This window comes from Pseudonaja textilis, chromosome 2 (assembly GCF_049901715.1).
Source record: "Pseudonaja textilis isolate UNSWEBS1 chromosome 2, rPseTex1.2, whole genome shotgun sequence".
Lineage (NCBI taxonomy): Eukaryota > Metazoa > Chordata > Lepidosauria > Squamata > Elapidae > Pseudonaja > Pseudonaja textilis.
The window spans coordinates 204,481,060-204,503,502 of record NC_141991.1 but is presented as its reverse complement, the minus strand read 5'-3'; the positions used below and the strand labels follow the sequence as shown (position 1 = coordinate 204,503,502).

General features: G+C 36.6%; 1 protein-coding gene across 7 annotated transcripts in view; it reads right to left on the bottom strand.

Annotated features, from left to right (window-relative positions):
* Nucleotides 1-22,443, bottom strand: part of ZNF608 (zinc finger protein 608) — a 110,915-nt gene that overhangs the window by 5,519 nt on the left and 82,953 nt on the right. For all 7 annotated transcript variants that reach the window (XM_087926897.1, XM_026720539.2, XM_026720530.2 and 4 more), the window contains 3 exons: nucleotides 8,804-8,891; nucleotides 4,416-6,843; nucleotides 99-516 (listed from right to left, as the gene is read on the bottom strand). In XM_087926897.1, coding sequence (XP_087783023.1) covers nucleotides 99-516; nucleotides 4,416-6,843; nucleotides 8,804-8,891 — 2,934 coding nt within the window. The remainder of the gene's footprint in view (nucleotides 1-98; nucleotides 517-4,415; nucleotides 6,844-8,803; nucleotides 8,892-22,443) is intronic.

Genomic DNA, 22,443 nt, shown 5'->3' with positions numbered 1-22,443 from the left:
TGCAAAAGAAATGGAATCTCTGAAACTTCTAATTTTCCTTTGCTTCTAACAGGCAATGTCAAAACTGATGGGCCTATTCAGTTTAATTTGGTACATACCTGGATAACTATGCATGAGAACAGGAGAAACAGCGCGGTATGCAGGATGATTAGGATCATACATTTGTGGGTAAGGGTAAGCATGCAAGTACTGTATATATGACTGATGCTGAGTCATTGGAGAGGAAACAGCCACTCTAGTACCCCGGGATTCCTTCCAATTTACAGCAGTCTTTTGATCATCATTTTTGATCTTGTTCTCCTCCAGTGGCTGAGAATCGGAACGCTTCATCTCCTTAGGCTCTTCTTTAATGCTGTTTAATGAAACTGGAAGGCTGGAGAAAGAAGCTTCTTTATTAGGTGTTTTTCTGGGGCTATCTTCTTTTAATTTTTTTTCACGGTCCAGTTCTTCCACTTTCTGCTGGTCAAGATATTTTGGCTGATATACATAATGATGCCACGTTCTTGTATCTGGGTCCTGATAGGAAAAGAAAACAAACAAACCAACAAAAAGAAACATCATTTTAAAATTTGTACTCTAAAAGAAGAACCTACAACCACCATGGTTCAGAGAATAGAGCCAAAAAAAGTCAAGAGTGGAACTGGCAAATATAGAAGGGTCTTGCAGCTTGCATAAAATGCAATGTGTTGATAATGCTATTGTCAACCTGAATGAACTTTTGTGTTTGAATTGTGGGTATGTCTTTATCACTGTAACATTGCTGGAGTTTGCATGGGACATAACTCAGCTTCACTTCTTTTTCTGCCATCTCAGTCTGTTCTCCTGGCAGATCTCTCTTGCAGTTACTGAGCAGAAAATAGCTTCAAGTCAGCAGAAATGCCTCACTAACTCCATCCAGCTGGCCTTTTGCTTTTTTTTTTTATATAGAGAGAGCGAGGAATGTAATCTTAGCCTCTGTCTAAATTTCACAAGGTAGAAGTCATTTTATGATGGCACGTACTGCTTTGGAGACTTCCATAAGCTGGAAAAGGACTAATGTGCAATGCAGGAAGATATAGTTTGTCATTTGGAAATCCTCTTTGCCTTAGGAAAATAACAAAAGCTTGCAATTTTTAAAGCCAGAGTCATGAACAGAAATGAATAGCAATAGTATTTCATTAAAAATTAATATAAAGTACAAAAAATGGCTTTCATCGAACTTAAAATGAACCTTCACTACCTTAACAGATAAAATACATAACATTAAAATTTAAAAATACAGCTGTCATTTCAGTTTTATTTTAGGAAATTTGTAATCTACTTTGAAGGCAGAAATAACACTTCAAATTCTAAATAAGCAAATATATATATCTTAGGTTGTTTTTTTTTTACTTAAGAAGGTTTTGCCATAGAAACTATCAACACTGAAGTAAAAAATACAAAAGTTTTTATTAACTGGCTCAGCTTGGATACCGAAAAACTGGTCACGATCCCAAAAATCAATGATTCCCAAACTGGAGTAAATTACCACAAATAGGGTAAAAGTGGTTTTTCTATAAACTCATTATCCAATCACAATGGGCATATTTAAATTGACTTAAAGTGTTTTACCTACAATGGGTAAGGATTTTCTGATACTTGGCTTTGACTAATAAAAGGAAAAGTTTTTAAACCAGTGCAATAAATGTATGACAAGTCCCACAAACCAAACTGAGTTACATGTATGCTTTTTGCAATCTCAATTTTTGTGTTTTGAAACTGAAATAGTTTACATTTACTGTGCAACAGAAAGACAGAACTGAGACTGCTCAGCTGTTGGAAACATGCAAAAGAGCTCTTTGGTAAAGACTTCTGTCTTAAAATACAGAAACGGAAATTCACATTTACTGAGAAAAGTGGGGGTAGGTGGGTGGGAATACCCTTATAATGTAATTAAGGAGTAGCAGTAGTACATTTGCATATTCAATTACAATTATACGATAAAGGTATTAAATAGTATGCTTCTCTATATACAGTAATGAGCAATCTTATATGGAGCTTGAGTAAGCATGCACAAGAGAAGACTGAAAATGATTTTTAACTAGTTGTAGATAAAATTAAGTATTCTGAAACTATTATTTAATAACTAAATTCATTCCAGCAAACAATGCACTAAATCCAGACTTGGAACATATACTTTTAAATAACTGAAAACTGAGCTCCATTGACTGTAAAAGGTATCCTTCTTTAAGTCTGAATCTAATTCAATGCATGAAACTACTAATTTTTGGGGGGGACTTTAACTGAGGAGCAGTTGGGGAATTCTGAAGATTATGGTTTCTGTTTTTTTTTATCATACCATCTTGTCTTATTGTTATCAAATCATTTTTAAAAATTATTCTAATCTCATGAACTAGAACTTATATTTTACATTTCACCAAACAAAATGTAAATAAACTGAAATTAGATAAACATTTCAGGAAAAGGGAGTTTCAGTTGTTAAAGTGGTGTTTGTTAAGCAAATGCCCCAGTTGTTATGTGAACTCATTGTCCACAATTGGCAGTTCTTGGCAAAAACCAGAAATAAATAAAAGTTTCTGGCAAAAAATGTTGTAGATCATAGTTACTTGATTGTGAAAATGTGGACTGATTGTTGAGCACCCCAAAAACAATCATGTGACTTGGGGGGGTGGGCAAGTGGGAGTGTTGAACTTCAAATCCAGATCATAGGTACCCTTGGGGGGATCTATTGTACAGGACTACCTGTATTTACATGCTACATATTGCAGCAGGTTGAGAAAATCTTAACTGGTCCAAAACCACACAGCTGACTTTATGTCTAAGTCGAGACTAAAAGCCATGATCTCTTGGTTTCTAGGGCCTGGTGGCTTTAACCACTACACCGACTGGCTCTCTAATTCCATAAAACAGAAAACTTCTGTTGAAAATTCTAGAGCTGGACAATAAAAGCAACGTTATGATCCGCATGCCTTGCAAACCAATGTAAACGGATTCTTGTTAGTGTATGTTTTTTATCTATTATTTTGTGTTTTTTAATTGGGTATACTACAGATTTTAGCAATTTTCTATCAAGTAAACCAGGCATGCCCAATCCCTGGGCTGCAGACTCGTACCAGTCCATGGTTTGTTAGGAACCGGGCTGCACAAGCAGTGGGTGAATGAGCAAAGCTTTATCACTCCCTATACAGGAACTAGGTTGTGCAAGAAACCATCCTTGACCCTTGTCCATGGAAAAATTGTTTTTCATAAACCCAGTTCCTGATGCTAGAATGGTTGGGGACCACTGATCTAAACCATTCATTCGTTCAAACATCAATAAAATATTTCATATTGGGGGTGGTTTATGAATAAAGATCTTGCTGTGTAATATAAAGGTTAAGATTTTTGTCTTCCATCAAAGACTAGCATGGGAAAGATCTATTTATATTTTACCCTGTCTGAAAAAAGTTAAGTCTCTTCTTCTCATTCTTGAAAATATTTGCCAAGCATAACATTAAAACATTATCTTCCTATTTGCTGATTTGTTAATAAGCCAAATTATACAGTGAGATTTATATCTGCCACTTGATATAAAACAGGGATTCTCAGATTTTGCCACAAACCGATCAAATAATAAATCTTTCCCATAAATATTGCTGCTAGTATTAGTATTTCTACACATATAAATGACTTTGGAAAGCATTATGCTTTCCTCAATTATGTGTAGTTTTTTACACTATAATCTAAAAATTTGAGATGCCAACTCCTGTCAGTCCCAGCTAGCTGGCTGGGGATTATGGAGTCCAAACTTCTTCTCATATTTGGAAGAAAGCCAATAGGGGGAAACTAGCTGAAGGTCTCAGAGCAGCTCTCTGCCTGCTCACCCCTTTCAACCTCTCTGGTCATTAGAAATTTGCAACCACCCTCAAATTTGCTTGCAAACAGAAGGATAATTTAACGAAGTAAGTATCCAAGGAAAGAAGAGTTCTGGAAGAGCATGAAAAGAAGTATGCAAATAATCTCACTACAGACTGAAAGCAGGGCATGGCTCCACAAGGTTTAGAAATATCATTAAGCTTCAAATGCCAAGTGACTCAATTACTTCTTTCTACTCTGCTCTGGTGTGGCTTGCACACTCTGTTGATATTTATTGGCCGTGAACCTTGGAAGAATAGGGAATGGCCACTAAGTGTTCAGACAAATCCCTGAAGTTATGTCACCATTTCTATCTTTCAAAATGCAATTTCAGTACATAGCATCAAGGGCTTGGTTGTGGAGGTCAATTGCTGGGTGAGAGCATAGCAACAAATCTTGTTTGAGAAAGCAAGAAAAAACATCCACATGAGCTGCACAATCCTTGGCAGAAGTATCTGCAAGTAAATGCCAAAAGATTATCGCTTAAAGCCCTAGGATATAAGCTTAGAATAATTCCACCCCTCACCCTCCTGCCTTCTCACCTGTTTAAACCTTGTAGTAGGATCTACTCCAGTCTGCTTCATAGAATCCATAACAGATTTCATTTCCACAGCTTCCTTTATAAGCTGATGGTTTTCCATTTGTTTTGCTTTGAAGCTATCAGACTGAATCTGTTGCTGATGATTCGAAAGCATCTGTGATTTACTTGTCTCCTCAGTTTTATTAGGGACTGATGACCCTGTTTTAGTGTTGTTTTTACTGGTCTCTGAAGCTGAAGGTGCTTTTGAGATTGTAGCAGAGGGTATGTTTTTCAACTTGTCATCTTTTCCCAGATCTTTCAGGGGAAGCTCGTTTTTCCTTTCACATTCTCTCCCCGTTTGAGTCACTTTCTGTTCTGCTAACCTCTGGTCCTCATAGTATTTTTCATACTGCTGCCTATAAGCAGGATTGGAGGCCATTAAGGATTTTTGGTCCATATAAAGCCCATAAGCATACTGGCCATAGTAAAGTGACTGGGCAAGTGCAGGATGCCTCTGAGTTATTACAGACTGGTGTTGAGGCTGCAAATTAGTGGGACCAGCTTCACTTTTTTTGGACTCTGGAGGCTCTGCCTTGTCTTTTTTCTCAGCCTCTTCCTCCGCCTCCTTTTTGATCTTCATTCCCTGGGGGTTATTGCTGCTGTTCCCAGCTGCAGGGGTGCTGACCTGTCCAGAGTGCATGTAGCTTGGAGAATAATAAGGATCGTAGCCATGGTAATAAGGAGAATGAGCCTCTTTTACTTGGGGTAATTGTACCGGGGTTGAAGAATGTCCTTTTCCAATACTGTCCTTATTAGAAATAATATCTGAAGGAGAGCTGGCCTTTGACCTCATGCCCTCTGACCTGCTGTCAGAACCACCATCGTCTGCAGCATCAGAGATATCCGAGTAAGCAGGACTGTTAGTTTTAGCAGCAGCACCCTCTGCCCCATTCTGTGTCAACATATGCAGTGGCGCCACCGAAGACTGTCCATTCACTAAAGGGCTGCATTCCATTCTGGAAGAACTCCCTATTGAAGGGCTGGGGGCATTGTCTGTGAAAGTGTAAACTTTATCAGCTTCAGCTTTAATGCTTGCCATCCTGCTCTCCTGAGACTCTGACAGTCCGTTAGCTAACACTTCATTCTTGCTGAGATGTTCCTTTAAAAAATGCCCACTAATCTCTTTCCCAGACCCCTTGGTGTCCTCCAATTTTCCCAGCTTCAAATCCACTTTAGGATTCCCAGTCTCTTTGCTTTCTTTGTCCTTAAATTTTCTCTTCTCTTTTTTCTTTTTGTCTTTGAGTAATGTGAGAGCTGGACTGACAGTGCTCGGCTCTCCCATGATTGTGGGCTTTGGTTGAATAGGTTTTAACAGAGGGCTCTTTGGTGTAGCCTGCACAACAGTGGTTGTCAGGGAGGGCAATCCTGATATTGACCCAGTGGTGGTGGTTGTAAAAGCTGCTGTGGGGATAGCTATTAATTGAGGCGGTGTGGGAGCTGGAGCTGGGGCAATGGGTCTGGCAGTTTTCAGCTTGGACAGATTTTTATCTACTTTGCAGTTACTGGCTTTTTTGCCTTTGTCTTTTTCTCCTAGGTTTTTCTTGTCTATTAATCCTTCAGCTTCTAACTTGGGCATTTCACTGGCCAAACTGTTTTCTGCTACTGAACAGTTTTCCAGAGTCACTGTCATATTGGAAATAACCGGTAGACTATTCAGTTCACTGTTCAAGCCCCTCTTTTTGCCAGAATTCCTGCCATTGTGGGCCTGCTCCCGTTTTCCCTTTGGTGTTCCAGGGGTACTCAGGGAACAAGGAGACAGAGGCCCCTTCAGCTGATCAAAATGTGATAAGCTTGTGCTCGGGTCACTGCATTCAAGTGCCACATTGCCGAGGGCTTCCTCACAATCTGAGATTTTGTCTTCACTGTCAGGCTCAAATTCCAGTTTGTTTTCTGGATCTAAATGTGCATGAGCCTGATGATACCTCAACCCATTAATGTGCTTGTATTTTTTGTTGCAGTTGGGATGGGGGCAATCAATCAAAACTGGAGAAGAGCAGCCTTGGTCTAAAAAAGCCGTCTCTGGTTTCCCTTGGGGAGTGGTGGGAGTGCTTCTAGAATTGGTGCGCACACGCTTTCCAGATTTGTTGTCCTCCGAACTGGAATTCAAGTCCAACTCCATGGGTGGCTTGTTTTTCCTCTTGTTGTTAGACAAAGGGCTGACTTTCACATCCTCCATGGCACAGTTGGGGGGTGTCCTACGGCCACTAGAATTAAGGCTTCCCCGTCTTCCTTTTCCATTAGCACCACCTCGGTTCTTGTTCTGTAGTCCTCTGGACTCTGTAAAGGTAATGTCAGTCCCAGGTGTGGTTGTAGCTGCTGCAGACCTTGCTCGCTTTCCTCTGCCCCGACCTCCTCGCATTTCCAGGTCACTTGTTGGAGATTCACAAAACCTGTTATAAATAAAATCAGATATCAGAATTGGGTACATGGGAAAAAAATAAAATATCTTCTAATAAAAACTGTCTCAATGGCAAATCAACATATATGACACCCAAGCCCCCCAAATATCAGTAATGTATAGGGATGAGGAGAACACTTCCCTAAATCATCTGAAATTAAGAAAGGGAGAAGGATCAATCAACCAGAATAGTTGAAAAGGAAAAACCTCATTAAGTTTTTCTTTTTAAAACATTTCTTCCCTCTCTTTATTCCTGCTTCCTTATGTGATTGGTTATCTAGTGGTTTTTGCTTGTAATTAGGTTCTAAAGGTTGTGAAGATTGGTGCTCCTCCATCCTCAATTTCAGTTTAAAGCCCTTTTGATAAGATGAACCAGTTGTTTTCAAACTATCTTCTTTCCAGTTCTTTTGAGGTGCAGTCCATCCCTTGCCAGTAGCCAGGGGTGTGATTCAACCGGTGTAACAACCGGTTTGGTGAGTGTGTGCTTTGCGTGCGCGCAGAGGTATTTGCACTGACCTTTTTCAGCAGTCTCTGTGTGTTAAACAGCTGATGTGTGGCAATCATCTGTGCTGCGTGAATCAGCTGAGCTTGAAAGCCAGGATATAAAGCATAGACGACAGCTGGGGCAGGCAGGTGGGCCCATCAGCTGATTATTGGAGAGAACCAGTTCACTCACAGCTGATCCTTGAAGCTACTGGTTTGCCTGAACCAGGCCGAACCGGTAGAATCCTACCCCTACCAGTAGCCCTTCATATAGGTAATGAAGACCATGGTCTAAGAAGCCAAAGTTCTGTTAATGACAATAATTTTTAAGCCAGTGGTTTGTTTCTAAAATCCTTTTTCCCCTCACTGGATATTGGCCTTTTATTGGTAGTACAGATGAAAGAAACACTTGTGTTCCTAATTCTTTAACTTTCTTCCCTAGCTGTTCATAATTTCATTATTGTTTTCAGATTCATTGTTGTGTCATTGGTGCCCACGTGTAGGAAAAGAAAGGGGTAGTAATCCATGAGGTTGGTTATTTTAGTAAGGTACTCAGTTTACATCTTTGATTTTTGATAAGCCATGCAAGTCTTGCAGGTGATTTTTTTTTACTATTTCTTATTATTTTCTTTTTCTTTTAAAAAAGATTTAACAACAGAATAAACCATATACACAGAAATAGTAAAATGAAATAACACCAGACGTATAAAAAGATAAACAGTGCAATACCGCAAACAACATAAAATAGTTAATTAACACCATAGTGTTTTCTCCCTTTCTTTTGCCTTAACATGCTAAATCAAACTTAGTAAATGTGGAAGGAAGCAAGAGAAGCATCCCACATTTTCTCTAGCTGCATACTACATTTTACTCAATATTCCTTATTTTAAGAAATCCATTCATTTATTCAGCTAAGGATTGGGCAAATAATAGCCTACAGGTGATACACACCAGATATCATTTTATGGTTTTACACATTAGTGTTGAAACTCAAGAGCAAAACTTCCAATTTTGATGGCAAGATCTGCCTGCTTTCTAAAATTACAGCCAAAATATATGCATTGAAATACAGTACTGGCAAGACTTAATGTACCTAGACTGCCTCTTAAAGCTTTTCAAAATATGAGTATATTCTGCAGGTCTTGGAGGAGTGGAATAAATACAAAGCCCATTTAAACACAGGCTGTTACATCTGGTCTAACAGATTGGAACTTGGACTCTTTGGAAGGTAGAGGTATCAATTACAGATCCTATCCTCCTGATATTGGACCGTGAGAGGTTGTACCTAAAACATGATTTCATTTGCAACTCATTTGCAAACAATTCTTTCTGCATGGCCTACTTTTCCAACAACATATCGTTTCACTGATATGAAATGATTTTTTTTTTTAAAAAAACCATTATCTGTCTAATTCTCATGTCACAATGTGGACAAGAAAGCAGACTCCACCCTCCTGATAATTACTTACCTGGGAGGAGCCCAATCATGTTTTGTGCAATCAAGCAACGTTCCAACATAGGTTTTATTCCTCCAAGTAACATTAACAACGAGGACACCTGCAGATGAAAAAGAAACAAAGAATTGTTGGTGGGAATTATGCTTTTTGGACTTAGTTCAGAAATAGAAAGGTTAAAAATAGCTAAATTTTCATTGTGGTTTGCCAACTTCCTTTTGTTGGTTTCAAAGACTTCCAATTAAAACCCACAAGACAATGTATATGCATGCAAGACAAAGAATGAGGGAGTAATCAAGATACTAAAGTGAGGAGGAAATACTTTTACTGTGTATGCTTTAAAAAGGCACCAGTGATTTCTTAATTTTTTCCTATTATTGCATAATTATTGTTGCTCACTAGTGAAATTAAAATTGATTTCAGTAACTAGTGCAACAAGGCATTGGGTGGCATGAGGAAATTCTCAGAGTACAGCCACAGAGTATATTCATTTGAAATTATACCTACTTTAGAGGCAATTATTCATTATAAACACCATCCTGTGAATTAATACTTCTAAATATTACTAATATGACTAATATTGCATACTCTTTATTTTTCTTAAGCAGGCCTTACTCCCAAGTATGAAAATTATAAAAAAAACAAATTTGAAATATTTTCCAATATTTAACAAAAAGCAAACTGAAAACCAATATGTCAGTCAATATTCTTTATTAAACGCAGAAAAGCTATCAGATTTTTCTTCTGGGCTGCTCCCTCAAATCAAAGGCAATTGATAATTTTTAGACTTATAGACTATACCTGCAATTGTTTCCAAAATATCCATAATAAACATGCTAAAAAAAGGCCCAGGACAACAATCTTGAGTTGTAATTTATTGTAAACATGTAGTACCAATAGGCAAATATGAAAGTTTTTTTCCTTACACTACACATTTGTATATTCTAACTCCAATCCCAGCCTTTAAATTGAGAAATAATGTATAAATAAATAAATAATGACATCCCGCCTCATGTTTTCAGCTTGTCGGCTCAATTTACCTCACTACTGTGATTTCTAATTTGCATTCAACTTTTTCCCCAGACCAGAACATCAATGTAAAGAAAACATGTAACCTGCAACTTATTTCCTTAGGGACATTTTAACAGCAGGAAAGTATTTTGAAATGCTATTAGCTAAAGTACTAAGGAAGAAGGGATTTCCTTTTCAACAGCATATCAGAGGAGGGAAAATGGTTCCCTGCAAGGTTTTAGCATGTTATTGTAAATGCAGAAGGCTACCACATAAAGTATATATCCTGAGTTGAGGGTTTTTTTAAAGGAACAAAAACATAAACTCCAGATATGGGTGATAAAATCTTTGTCAAATAAAACTAAAAGCCACAGACCATAGTGGTCTCACATTAGAAAAATACATTTCATTTTTCACAATTAAAAATAAAAGTGGAAAGAAAGAATTAAACTATAAAAATACACATTCAAACAGATGCAGAATCTGTTCCTCTTGTTATTTGCTCTCCACGGTACTGCGTTTGATGTTGGAGACCTTTCCAATTGCTTAACATTTTTCAATGTGTCTGCTGTATTTAAATTGCTGAAATACATTTATATTGTTGGAAGGTTAATGCATTTTTTTAGCTTAAGACGCAATAGACTAAATCTCTTTTGTGCTTGAATCTCTGATGTACCACAAATGTATAATTAAAATTACTTGAAAGAGAAACATGAAAGAAACAACAAGGCCTCCCTTCTTGGAATAATAGCATTAAAAAACAGGAAAAGTCTGCACAGACACTTAACATTTGTCTGCAGTGAAAAAGGCCTTTGTTATTGTCTTTCTCTAAGGGCTTCGTATTTCCCTCAAATCCAGTTCCTTGATTGGTCAGGGTTGGTTGACAATACTGCTATCTGATTGGTTGGATCTAGCACTGCAGCAGAGGTACAAAAAGAAAGAAAAACAGTGATGTAACACAACCCTTCTGTGCAAGCAGAAAGTGACATGGTGAGGGGGAAGGGAGAAGGGAGTGAGCCTGGAATAATCTCACCAGTACAAGAGGCTTGTTTAAATGCTTCCTGCTTCTGTAATTACGCTCTGGTTTGTTTGCACTATCTGGGCTTGTCAACTTGAAAGGTTACAGTCTGCTCAACTGGGCTGTGTTAAGCATTCAAAATCTTCTCTGGATCAAGAAATTTGTTTGGAAGAGTAATGATTTATACTAAGAAACAATTTGGTCTTCAGTTATCTAAGCTGATAAGTTAAACAACTACTGTATCTGATTAGTAATGGCAAACTTAAAGTCAAACCTAAATTAGTGAACTGTAGTAATTATTCCTCGAAGTTTTTCATCAGCTAATTAAAACTGGCTAATTTAGACCCTGCTTGATGTCTTAATATAGCAATATTAACAAATGGCTGATTTTGTAAATGTGACCCTAGTGAAATCAACTCAACAGCCTATACTCTTTTAAATGGTTCTTTCCTTTCCTAAAATTGAAATTGAGCATTGTTGCACAAAATGAGATCTGGCAGAAAAAAGATCTACCAAAAACTGTGAGAAGTGCCAGCTATGCCAGCTACAGGAGCCTCTGTGGCACAGTGCAGTATTGTAAGCTACTTCTGCAGCCAGCTGCCTACAATTTGGCAGTTCAAATCCCACCAGGCTCAAGGTTGACTCAGCCTTCCATCCTTCCGAGGTGGGTAAAATGAGGACCCAAATTGTTGGGGGCAATATACTGACTCTGTAAACCGCTTAGAGAGGGCTGTAAAGCACTATAAAGCAATATATAAGTCTAAGAGCTATTGCTATGTATGTGCAGTACTGCCATACAATGCAACCTGATTTTAAAATATATGATAGAAATTATCTCCTTCTTAGAACTCAAACTGCTTCTCTGTGCTAATATACAACACCAACTCAAATTTATTTGTAATATATAGATTTAAATAAGGATGTAAGGCACTGAGTTCCACTGATGACAACGAAAAAGCTCACAAACAGAACATGAGAAAAACAGTACTTTTTACTGCTGTTCCTCAAATCACTTAATTATCATGACTGGTAGTTACTGATATGGTTATTCTTTATACCTGAGGTGTAAAACTGGCAGCCCATAGGCCGGATATGTCATGTGTAGGCCATGCCCACCTCAGCTCTCTGAAGGGCAAAAATGTCATGATACTTCACATGACGGCAACCTGACATTGTGAGTTTGACACTCCTGCTTTATACATTTACCTGTTTTCCAAATAACTTTTAGTGTCTTTATGAACTATTACACAATATGCTTGTGTAAACTGACTAGGATTTTTCCTTGAAGCAGCTGCAGATGTTTAAATCCCTCCCTAAAATAATCTGGGCATGTATGATTGATCACAGATCAGATTTCCACCAAGATACTTAATGAAGCAAGTGATTGTGGCTCCTTCAAAGAGCACATCTACGAGGCCCTTTTCATATAGTTCATTCATTGAATGACTGGCACAGTCAATGCAATAAGTAGCCAATAATTCAGTACATGTGTGGATAGGGCAAAGATCTGTAGATATGATTGTACATTTCTCCTTGTTGTCCATAATCTGATTGGCAGACTAAGAAGCATTTTATTTTTAATTCTTAAGCGGGAGTAAGACTGTATCATCTCTATGTAATATTTTAAAGCAATCACAACTTTTCCCAAGATCATGTGATTGATCTTACGTGTGCACCTGCTACATAATCCTGTAAAAGGACTCATCTGTTTAAAAGAGTTGGGAACACCTGCTATGTTTACACCCATGTGTTCAAAAACACCTATTTGGAATTAAAGCCAACTATTGCACAATTACTAAGCTATTAAGCCACAATTTCTGATATTTATGAGAAATTTGAGTTAGGTGCAAAGTTATCTGGATGAATATCTATAGTCCTTTAAAATCTGAAATCATCTCTAAAAGTTGAATAGCTCCTATCTTCCTTACTTTCTGAATAGCAAATAAAAAGATTGCCTTGTGTCAAGCTGAATGGGAGGCATCACAATCATTTTATGTTTTTCTGATGCTTATCTTTTTTTTTTCACCATAGAGTCCATCAGGAGTGGGACAATCTAGAAATAGTATAAATACACACGTAAGGATCATGGCCTAAAAATCTGAATTGCTAAAGTAGATAAAAGGACAAAGTTTCAAAAATTATCAGGAGCAAAGTATAAACAAACTATTTTTTTCAAGTCCTTGAATCTGCTGCTACAACAGTTAAGTAATGGCCTTTTCTTTGTACTAATTTTTTTCTGCCAAATGGATGTTTAAAATGCATTTTAAAAAAATATTCAACCTAATAACCTATATGTACTTGATGCATTACTTGCTTGTATTAAAATAGTAACTAAAATCACCAGAATCATTGATTCATGGACCATAGTTTAAAAGGATATAGATATATATTCCTTCTATTTTAAAGAACAGCATGAGGAAAATGGATTCACTGCCTTGCACACATCTTCCCCCTGGTTCTTTCCATCATAAGAATACAAGCAATGAAATAAGAGTATTTAATTTAGGAAATCTACTGCAGAAGTGAATCATGCAAATAAAGTGCTTCAACCAGAAAAGTATGGAACTGGAAAGACAATGATAGTAGACAGAAAAATAACCTGGTTCCTTTCTGCTGTATATGCCACATGCTTAAGACATTTTATTGTCCCACTTCTGTCACAATAATACCTTCCTGAAAATGATCAGATTTTCTAGTGTTTAGATTTTCTCATCAATGATAAGATGGCTTTCTGTTTTATGATGAAGGCATCCTATTGCTCAAAGTCTGCTGGATGTTTCAGATTGCCTTTTCTACCTGCAGAATTTCTCAGACAAAGGAAATATCTTTCCCCAACCCAACAAAAGAAAAGAAGGGGATTATGGCAGTGGAACAAAACTAGAATAAGTAAATAAATAAATAATAAATAAATATGGCAGATACAGTATATGTGATAGTGCTCAAAACCAAAAGCAGAAACAAATTTCTGAAATACTGATGGAGATAAAAAGAAGCATAAGCTTTCCCCCTGAAATGTATTTTAATGCCATGTCAAGAAATAGAATTTGGAGGTGGGAATATTAGTTACTATATTTATGCAGCCATCCATGTATTCAAGGAATTCTGGCAGCGACAGAAATAAAAATATACCAACTATATAACTCAACTAAAAGAAACTGGGTCCTAAAAATCACATTATCAGCTCATCCTACAAACCACCTCCAAACGAGATCAATCAACATCCTGGCCTCAGTACCTAAGGGAAGAGTCTTCACAGCCCTTTGTTAGGCCAACAGGCTCAGGGTTGGCAGTCTCTTGGGATAGGCTGTTCCATAAGACAGGTGTCATAACAGAGAAGGCATGCTTCCTGGAACCCACCAGGTGACTTGGCTCACTGATGAGATCCAGAGCATGCTCACTCTGCAAATTCTAGTAGGAAGGACAAGACACTAAGTAATAGAAATGAAAGAGTTGTATTAATGAAAATTGACCCTGTTTTCACTGATTCAAATTTTACAGCCTGGCCAACTATAGTACCTATATAATTGTTGGTCTGAATATTCCTTTTACGTTTTCCCCATGTATGCCTTCACTCTTTGGGGCAAAGCACATTATTTGGGGACATTATTGCAATGGATACATTTAGAGATTAAGTGTGATTCTTTAAATTTGTACGAAGGATTTATCACATAAAGCCTGTAATGCTGGGAAAGTGGAAGAAAAGAGAACAAGAAAACAAACAGCAGCAAAGTGGATGGGCTTACTTATAATGGTGATTGATTCACCATTGCCAAGACTTGAAGAACAAGGCTAGGGACAGATTGTCATGGAAAAAAATCTATACATGCAGTTGCTAAAAGTTGGCACTGACTTTATAGTACATAATTCACCATGAATTTGGAATAAAGCATGCTCTTTTTTAATATGATTAATTTATTCTGGTATTAATTATGAAAGGATTGCCTGCTTGAAATTGATAACATATATAAAAAGGAGAGGGCTATGTATTGTGATTGTTAAAGAAAACCATTGCTAATATATTTGAAGAATCACCCATTAAATGCATCTTATATTCAAACCATCTGGAACAGAAGTCTGATTAGTCTACCTTGCATATGGAAATAAAGGTAAGTACAGTGGGCATTATTAATAACATTATATTGCTGTGGTGTTAGTCCCCAAAATACAGTGCATTTAAAGATAAAGGGACAGAAGGAACTTCTATTGAATAGCCTGGCAATATAGACAACCTAATCAAGACAATTTCTTTTGGAAAATGGCTACTTCTAAGATTCACAGTTCTATTTAATCATACTGCTTGTTAAGACTTTAAAATATGTTATCTTTCAAAAAATGTTCTATATAATCTGACTGCTTTACATAATCACCTGCATGATTTAATATATACTAGTGCACAATAAAATATAACAAACCAAACAATTATCAAATCTGTAATATACTGTATTATGTGTAAAATTACTGAAGTTACAATCTTAAAATATTTGCATCTTAGTACATGAGTAAGAGAAAGGGAAAGCATTATCAAAAAGGTTTGTTTTCCCATGGGCTGTTGTGCTTTAATACTCAAAAAAGCACATGGCCACTTTCATCACTGTCACATCCCATGCAGCCTTTGTTCTGAAGCCCAATGAGTTGTATTGATTTGGGAAAATCATTGAGCTTCTTGGAAAACTAGACTCTAGCTTATTCACCACCATCTATTTCTCTCTCAGGAAGACAGCAGGTCAATACTGAACTGCCTCGGCGACTAAAATAAGCTCTCATCATTTTTCTTCTCTTGCATCTCTAGTAGCTTTCTGCTTTTGTATATTATAGTAGAAAATCTGGCTTCAACATGAATTCAACATTTCTGAATGAAGTGTCACTAATACTTGAACCAAGGTTTTCTTTAGCATAAAGAGCAAAAAACAAAAACAAAAGATTAATAGTAATAGAGCAGTGCTCTTTAAAAGAACATTATTTTTACAGCAGTTTATATTGGAGTGAATTCTTACATTTTTCTCTGATGATGTACACTGCTAAGTTTAAGCAAATATAAATAATGGGTTGGTTCCAGTACAGGCCTGGCAGAAACAAAAGTGCTTTTCAATAAGCACCAAATGAATTTCTGGTGAGAGAAGATTTAAGTCAGTGCCATTCTACTTCACACTCTTGGACTATACTGGGCAGATAAATAATTTTTTTTCTGTTTGGCAAAGGGTGAGGAGGAAAGAGTACAAATTGGATGTGGCTGGGCTGTCAGCCAAACCAGACTTGTGCTTCAACAGTTTTTCACAACCCAACTACTCTTATATCAGGTGTCAAGTATTTGATCCTTACATTGTTTAATTGATATATTAATTGATACATAAATCGTTTAAAATATGTATGAGACATAAGGTTAATGCTATTACTTTTAGCATTTAGTTCATACCACTGAAACACTAGAAACTCATAATTAGTTGACAGCCATATTTAATTCTGTAATTCTTAATACAGAGAAAAATCAAAGCTACTTTATCAATCTTTTAATGCCAAAAAAGGGAGAAAAAACTTCAAAAGAAATAAGCATAAGTAACAAGATCAAAATTATAAACTTCATCTTTAATCTGAAATAAAGTCTCAGATCCTCCAGATAGATCTTGAAAAGGATGTTAATTTTTAATTTTAAAAAAGGTATTTGAATGCTGTGCTTTCATATGTATGGAAAGGTGAAACAATGTTCTATTTCTCTATGCTTTTGAATGCTCAAAAGATCCAGAGTGATTCTCCCTGAGGTGAGGTTAGTGAGACAAAGAGGAAAGCTGATATAGGAAGAGGCGAGATGGAAGGTAGAAGAGAGAAGAAATAACATAAGAAAGAGAAATTGGGCACATCAGAAATCTAATTAACAGCTAACATTGGCCCTATGTATTGTACAGCAGGCATGCATACAAAACTCCATTTGCACAAATAGAGCTTTTCATACTCACACATGTGCCCGCTACTTGCACAAAATCATCCCCTCTTCCCCCACTCCTGCTGATCCAAAGAGCTGGAAAGGTTGGCTATCACTGCTGGAGTATGATCCTGTTTAGGATCCCAATTTTCCCCAAAGAAAGCAGCTGATAAGCAAAATGCTCTGCACTCCTAATCTGAAGCATCTGCAAGTAATGTACTGCAAATCTTTTGCTAATCAATTAACAGATGAGAAAACTATTATTTTAAAATAGTGTAGATTTTCTTTTAAAACATTCATACTTTTTAAAAAGCATTCCTTAAAAATCCCAAAATATGATGCTAAATGCAGAATAATTGTCTTTTCTTGTCAAGGGAAGATTATGCAAACGACATTTTGGATTATCTCTTCTACCACTTGAATGTATCAGTTTGTTCATGTGAAACCCGGAAAGATTGTACAAACTGGAAGGAAAAGACTTAAAATGTTTCAGAAATCTTCCATCTTGACTTATTTACTTTTATTCCAGTGTCTTCAATTCCAGCTTTAAAAATAGGTTTCCCCCCATCTCTCTAAGAATGCTATTCTTTAAAAATATGTAAGAGGAACAGACCTCAAGAGGATAACACTTTCACATTAAACGCACATTTATCAAGTTACACATTTAAACTCATATTTTAAAAGACAATAATTTCCTTCATCTTGCTTTATTTTAAGACTTCAAAGAAGGCAACTGCAAACAATTGAATAAGACTGTGTATTACAAACCTGTGCAAAACAAAAAAACCCACCATCCTCTAAACTTCCAGACTGAGCTTTGTATACCATCAAAATCTTGCATACTAACTTCTAAAATGATATTGTGAGTTCTTTGTTTCCTGCTCGCTCAAAACAATGAAAGGCTTAGAAAGAACTCAGCAGGAAGGGCATATGTAAACCATAAGTAAATAAACCTCAAGGTGTATTTGGCAATTACTCTCCCACTGTTTTCTATGGCTATAAAAGGCTGCCAGGTGTGAACAATAGGAAAATATCCAACAACAGATAATGAAACATTAGGAGGAAAGAGTAGATTCTGTTCATTGAAATAAGAAAGCGGGGATAAGGGAATGGAGAAGGCAGAAGGAGGTAAAAATAATGCTGTCTATTTCAGGATATGGTTATCAAAATACAGTGGGATCAGACAGTTAGATAAGCACAACCTCCAAAAGCTGCTGCTGATCCACGAATCTCATCAGGACTGAAAAGCAGAGCCTCATATAAATTATGATGCTTTATTTAAAGTCAAAGCATTTTATTTGCTTTTGTGCCAGCTCTGGGGTCCTTTTCATCTTTAGCTACCAGACCCAAGAGAGAATACATCCCTGCAGCTGGTTGGCAGCCAGCTGTGGCCTCTGTAAATCATAAAGCCTCTTAGCCAGTCAGTCTTTACAAAGGCCAACTACTAGACATGATCACTCCTTTATTATTCCACTCAATGGAATTTAAAACAGCAACTTTAAAAAGCAGCTGGAAAATAGTGAAAGTCACTGGGCTACATTTTCCCAATATGCAAGTGTACATTAAATTTCACATACTATTTAAAGACATTATTGTCTCCTCTTTGAAGAGGTTAGGAATGGCAAAAATACCAAAGCCAATATGCCCTTAATAACAAGGAACAGCTTTCAAAAAGGATTTATTTTTAAACCAGCTTTATTTTAATTGCATCCTTTTCAATTCAACTACTATTATATATATTTTGTCATTTGCCTAAAGCAGGGGTGTCAAACTGGAGGGCCACAGGCTGGATGTGTCACTCGCAGGCCAGTCCATCCCAGCTCCGTGAAGGGGGAAAAATGTCACAAAATGTCTTGTGGTGGCAACGTGACACCACGAGTTTTACACCTGTGGCTTAAAGGTTTCAGAGTGAAATACTTCAGTAAAATCATGAAATCTGCAATTTATCAATTTATCATTTATTAATGAACTGTTGTAGATCGCTGCATGGTCAGATGTGGAAGATTATGTATTCATATTTCTCTATTGAGTTCTACCACAATTAGGCCACAAAAAGTATTGCACTATACTACAACTTTTAGTTTATTACAACAGTTGATTAGTGAATGTCCCATTCCCTCTGTTCTTCACATGCAGCATACATCTTTCATAACAGTATGCAAATATTTGTTTTTTCATGATAACAAATGACAGGGACTGATAACTGGTATCCAACGAAAGATAATGGTAGCCCCAGGAATGTCTACACCATTCACAGGCAAGATGTCAGAATACAGGAACCAGAGCACTTTCATGAGAACTGTGCCCTATGGTAAGATGAATCTGGTATTTTATTTATAACACAATCCATGTATTTATACAATTTATACAATTGTAAATAAAAAAGGAATATTACATGGTGTGTTTTTCTCATATAATGTTTTTATGTCAGCAGTTTTAAGGACTTTATGTGCTATACCGTCTGTCACAAAGGAGTTTGATTTGTTCTGTGTCTGGTTAAAAAAGGGGGAGAAAGCACTGCCCTTGTGAGTTTTGTGTCTTTTAAACCCATTAAAGAATCTATGAATTCAGGCAATGCAATTTGTACTCAAACACTAGCCTTTCTTGAAATAAAGTCACAGAAACAAAAAAAGAGGTCAAGCAAACCTATTATGTTAGAAGAAAAATAGATCTCAAATGGCTCTCTTTGAAGTCTTAAGTTTTTTAGAAGCCAAAAGCAATGATTCCTTCCCTTGCTCTTTCTACATTTTAAAGATATTATATTGTGTCAGAGAAGCTGAAATGTATTCAAGCACTTTGAAAGATTTGGTCCTTTAATAAGCTTACTGAACTGTAAATAATGACAGCCCACATCCTTAGCTAGCTTCTACTAAATAGAGAGATTATCTATTGCTTCATGTACAAACAAACTAAATTAGTGCCACTATTCTAATATCCACACAGATTTTCTACAGTTGTTTTCTTTACCAGAAAGTATCTCATGTGATTTTTCTCTAGAAAGTGATATTTTGGAGGCTTCTCCCACAAAACCCAAAAGAAACTCAAAATGTTTCCTTTTCACTTTCTCAAAATTAAATGATCAATTTTCTTGTATATTTCCCCAAGCACATTGGGCTGATTGCTTCTCTTGTTTTTTATGAGTAGCACATTGACTTGAACTTTCCTTGACCTGCATGATCCAAGCAGCTAATACAGTTTCCTTTTTCTTGTATACACAGTAAACCTAGTCTACCTTTAACCTGAATAGAATGAGGCCAAAACTATTTGAGATTCTAAGGGTGGACTGCAGATTTCTCATATTTCTTTTTTTAAATCTACTATTTTCCACCTCAAATGAAATCAACCACAAATTGTAACTCATATTTACCCTCAAATATCACTATCAGCGTAAAGTGCTTTGACTTGTTTCACTTTGGGACTACATGCACAAATTCATCTGAATTATCGACTGCACTTTAGCCTCATTTGAAATGTTGGCCCCCTCCGTCTGATAAGCGGTGACCCCAAGTGGCACATAAAACTGTCTCCAAAGAGGCAGGAACATTATTGCTTTGCACTAGGGACTGGAATGCAAGAGCCAATCAATCACTTTTCTTGACAGCTTTTACAGCTTCTCTGCATTAGGCCCAAGTAAAACTCCATAGCTCCTATTGTTCACATTCTTCTTATTTTCCTCTTCCTGCTCTCAGTGTTCCCATGGATAATTCCCTTGGCGTCAGCTAGGCTCCTTCTTGCCTTTTTGATTTCTTAATAGAGATTTTTAATTATATTATTACTTTAAATGGGTAGGTCGCATTCTTCAAAGAAAGTTTGAGTACCCTGTGCCATTTCCAAAAATGCCTCATTAATATTTTTAGATAATAAAATTAGGAGGTAGTTGCAACTTGGTGCTTCGTTCTAAAATGCATTCAACTAGCTAGCCACCTATCCCCAATCTTAGCAGAATTTATATGAAACCAAGAGGGGGAAGAAGAGATAATGTAAAATATATATATAGTACTGTGCAAAAATATTAGGCAGTTGTGCAAAAATGCTGTAAATTAAAAATGCTGTAAACTGAAACTGCTTTCAAAAATAGAAGTGTTAAGTTTATTTTAATCAATTAACGAAATGGAAAGTAAATGAATAGAGGAGAAATCCAAATCAAATCAATGTATTTGGTGTGACCACCTTTGCTTTCAAAATAGTAATTCTTCCAGGTACACTTGCACACAGTTTTTGAAGAAATTTGGCAAGGTCCCTTCGTGGGTTGTTCCAAACATCTTGGAGAAGTAAACTTCCACAGATCTTCTGTGGATGGAGGTCTCCTCAAACCTTTTCATCTCTTCATGTGATCCCAAACAGATTCAATGTTGTTATCATGGCTCTGTGGGGGCTTTCTTTATGCTGAAAATAGTTCTTAATGACATCAGCTGTATGTTTGGGGCCATCTTCCTGCTGCAGAACAAATTTTAGGCCAATCACACATCTTCCTTATGGTATGGCATGATGAATAAGTGTCTGCCTCTCTTTCTTAGCATTGAGGATACCACTGATCCTGACTACATCTCCAACTCCATTTGCAGAAATGTAGCCCCAAACTTGCAAGGAATCTCTATCATGCTTCACTTTTGCTTGCAGACACTCATTATTGTACCATTTTCCAGCCCTCTGGCAAACCAACTGCCTCATGCTACAGCCAAATATTACAAATTTTGACTTATCAGTCCAGAACACCTGCTGCCATTTTTGTGCACCCCAGTTCCTATATTTTTTTATTTTTTTTATTCTTTAAAAACAAAACATACAAAAATCTCATTTCCATTAACAGTTGTCGTGTCATTGTATATAGATGTTTCTTATTTTGTGACTATACATTATTTTTATCCTTATCCTTCACCCATTTGTGCCACCTCTCCCATGTCGCATAGTATTCTCAATCCTCTCTGCCTTTCAGTTTCATAGTGAATTTATCTAGTTCAGCACACTGCATTATGTTTTGAATCAAAACTTCATCTGGTGGTATTTTATCACTCTTCCAATTTTGTGCTAACGTGATTCTTGCCGCAGTTAAGATGTGTACAATAAGGTATCTTTTATCTTTACTCAAATTCCCTTTGATCATACCTAATAAAAACATTTCAGGTTCCAAATTCAAATTATATTTTGTAATCTCAAAAAGCCATCTCTGTACTTTCTTCCAGTATTTTTTGATCTCTATACATTGCCACCACATATGGAAAAATGTTCCTTTCTTTTGTTTGCACTTCCAGCATTCTGATTTCAAGGTTGGATACATTTTCGCCAGTCGTGCCAGTGCTAAGTGCCATCTACAAAACATTTTATATTGATTTTCTTTGAATGCCGTCGACAAAGTCAGCTTCCAGTTCTCAGTCCAAGTCTTTTCCCACACATCCAACTTTATATTATGACCCACATTTCTTGCCCAGGAAATCATTGGTCCCTTAACAATTTCCTCCTCTAGTTCTACCTCCAGTAAATAATTATATGTTCATGTTATAAATTTTATATCCTTGCCTGTCAAGATTTGGTCCAATTTTTGTATCTATCCCTAGTCTTTATCTATCCCTAGCTCCTTTACATCTTTCTTAAATTTAGTTTGAATTTGCAAATATACCTACCAGTCTAATATTATCCCTTGTTCTTTTAGTTTATCCAGTGTTTTTAATTCCCCCTGTTCATCTACCAATTCTTTATATCGAATTATTT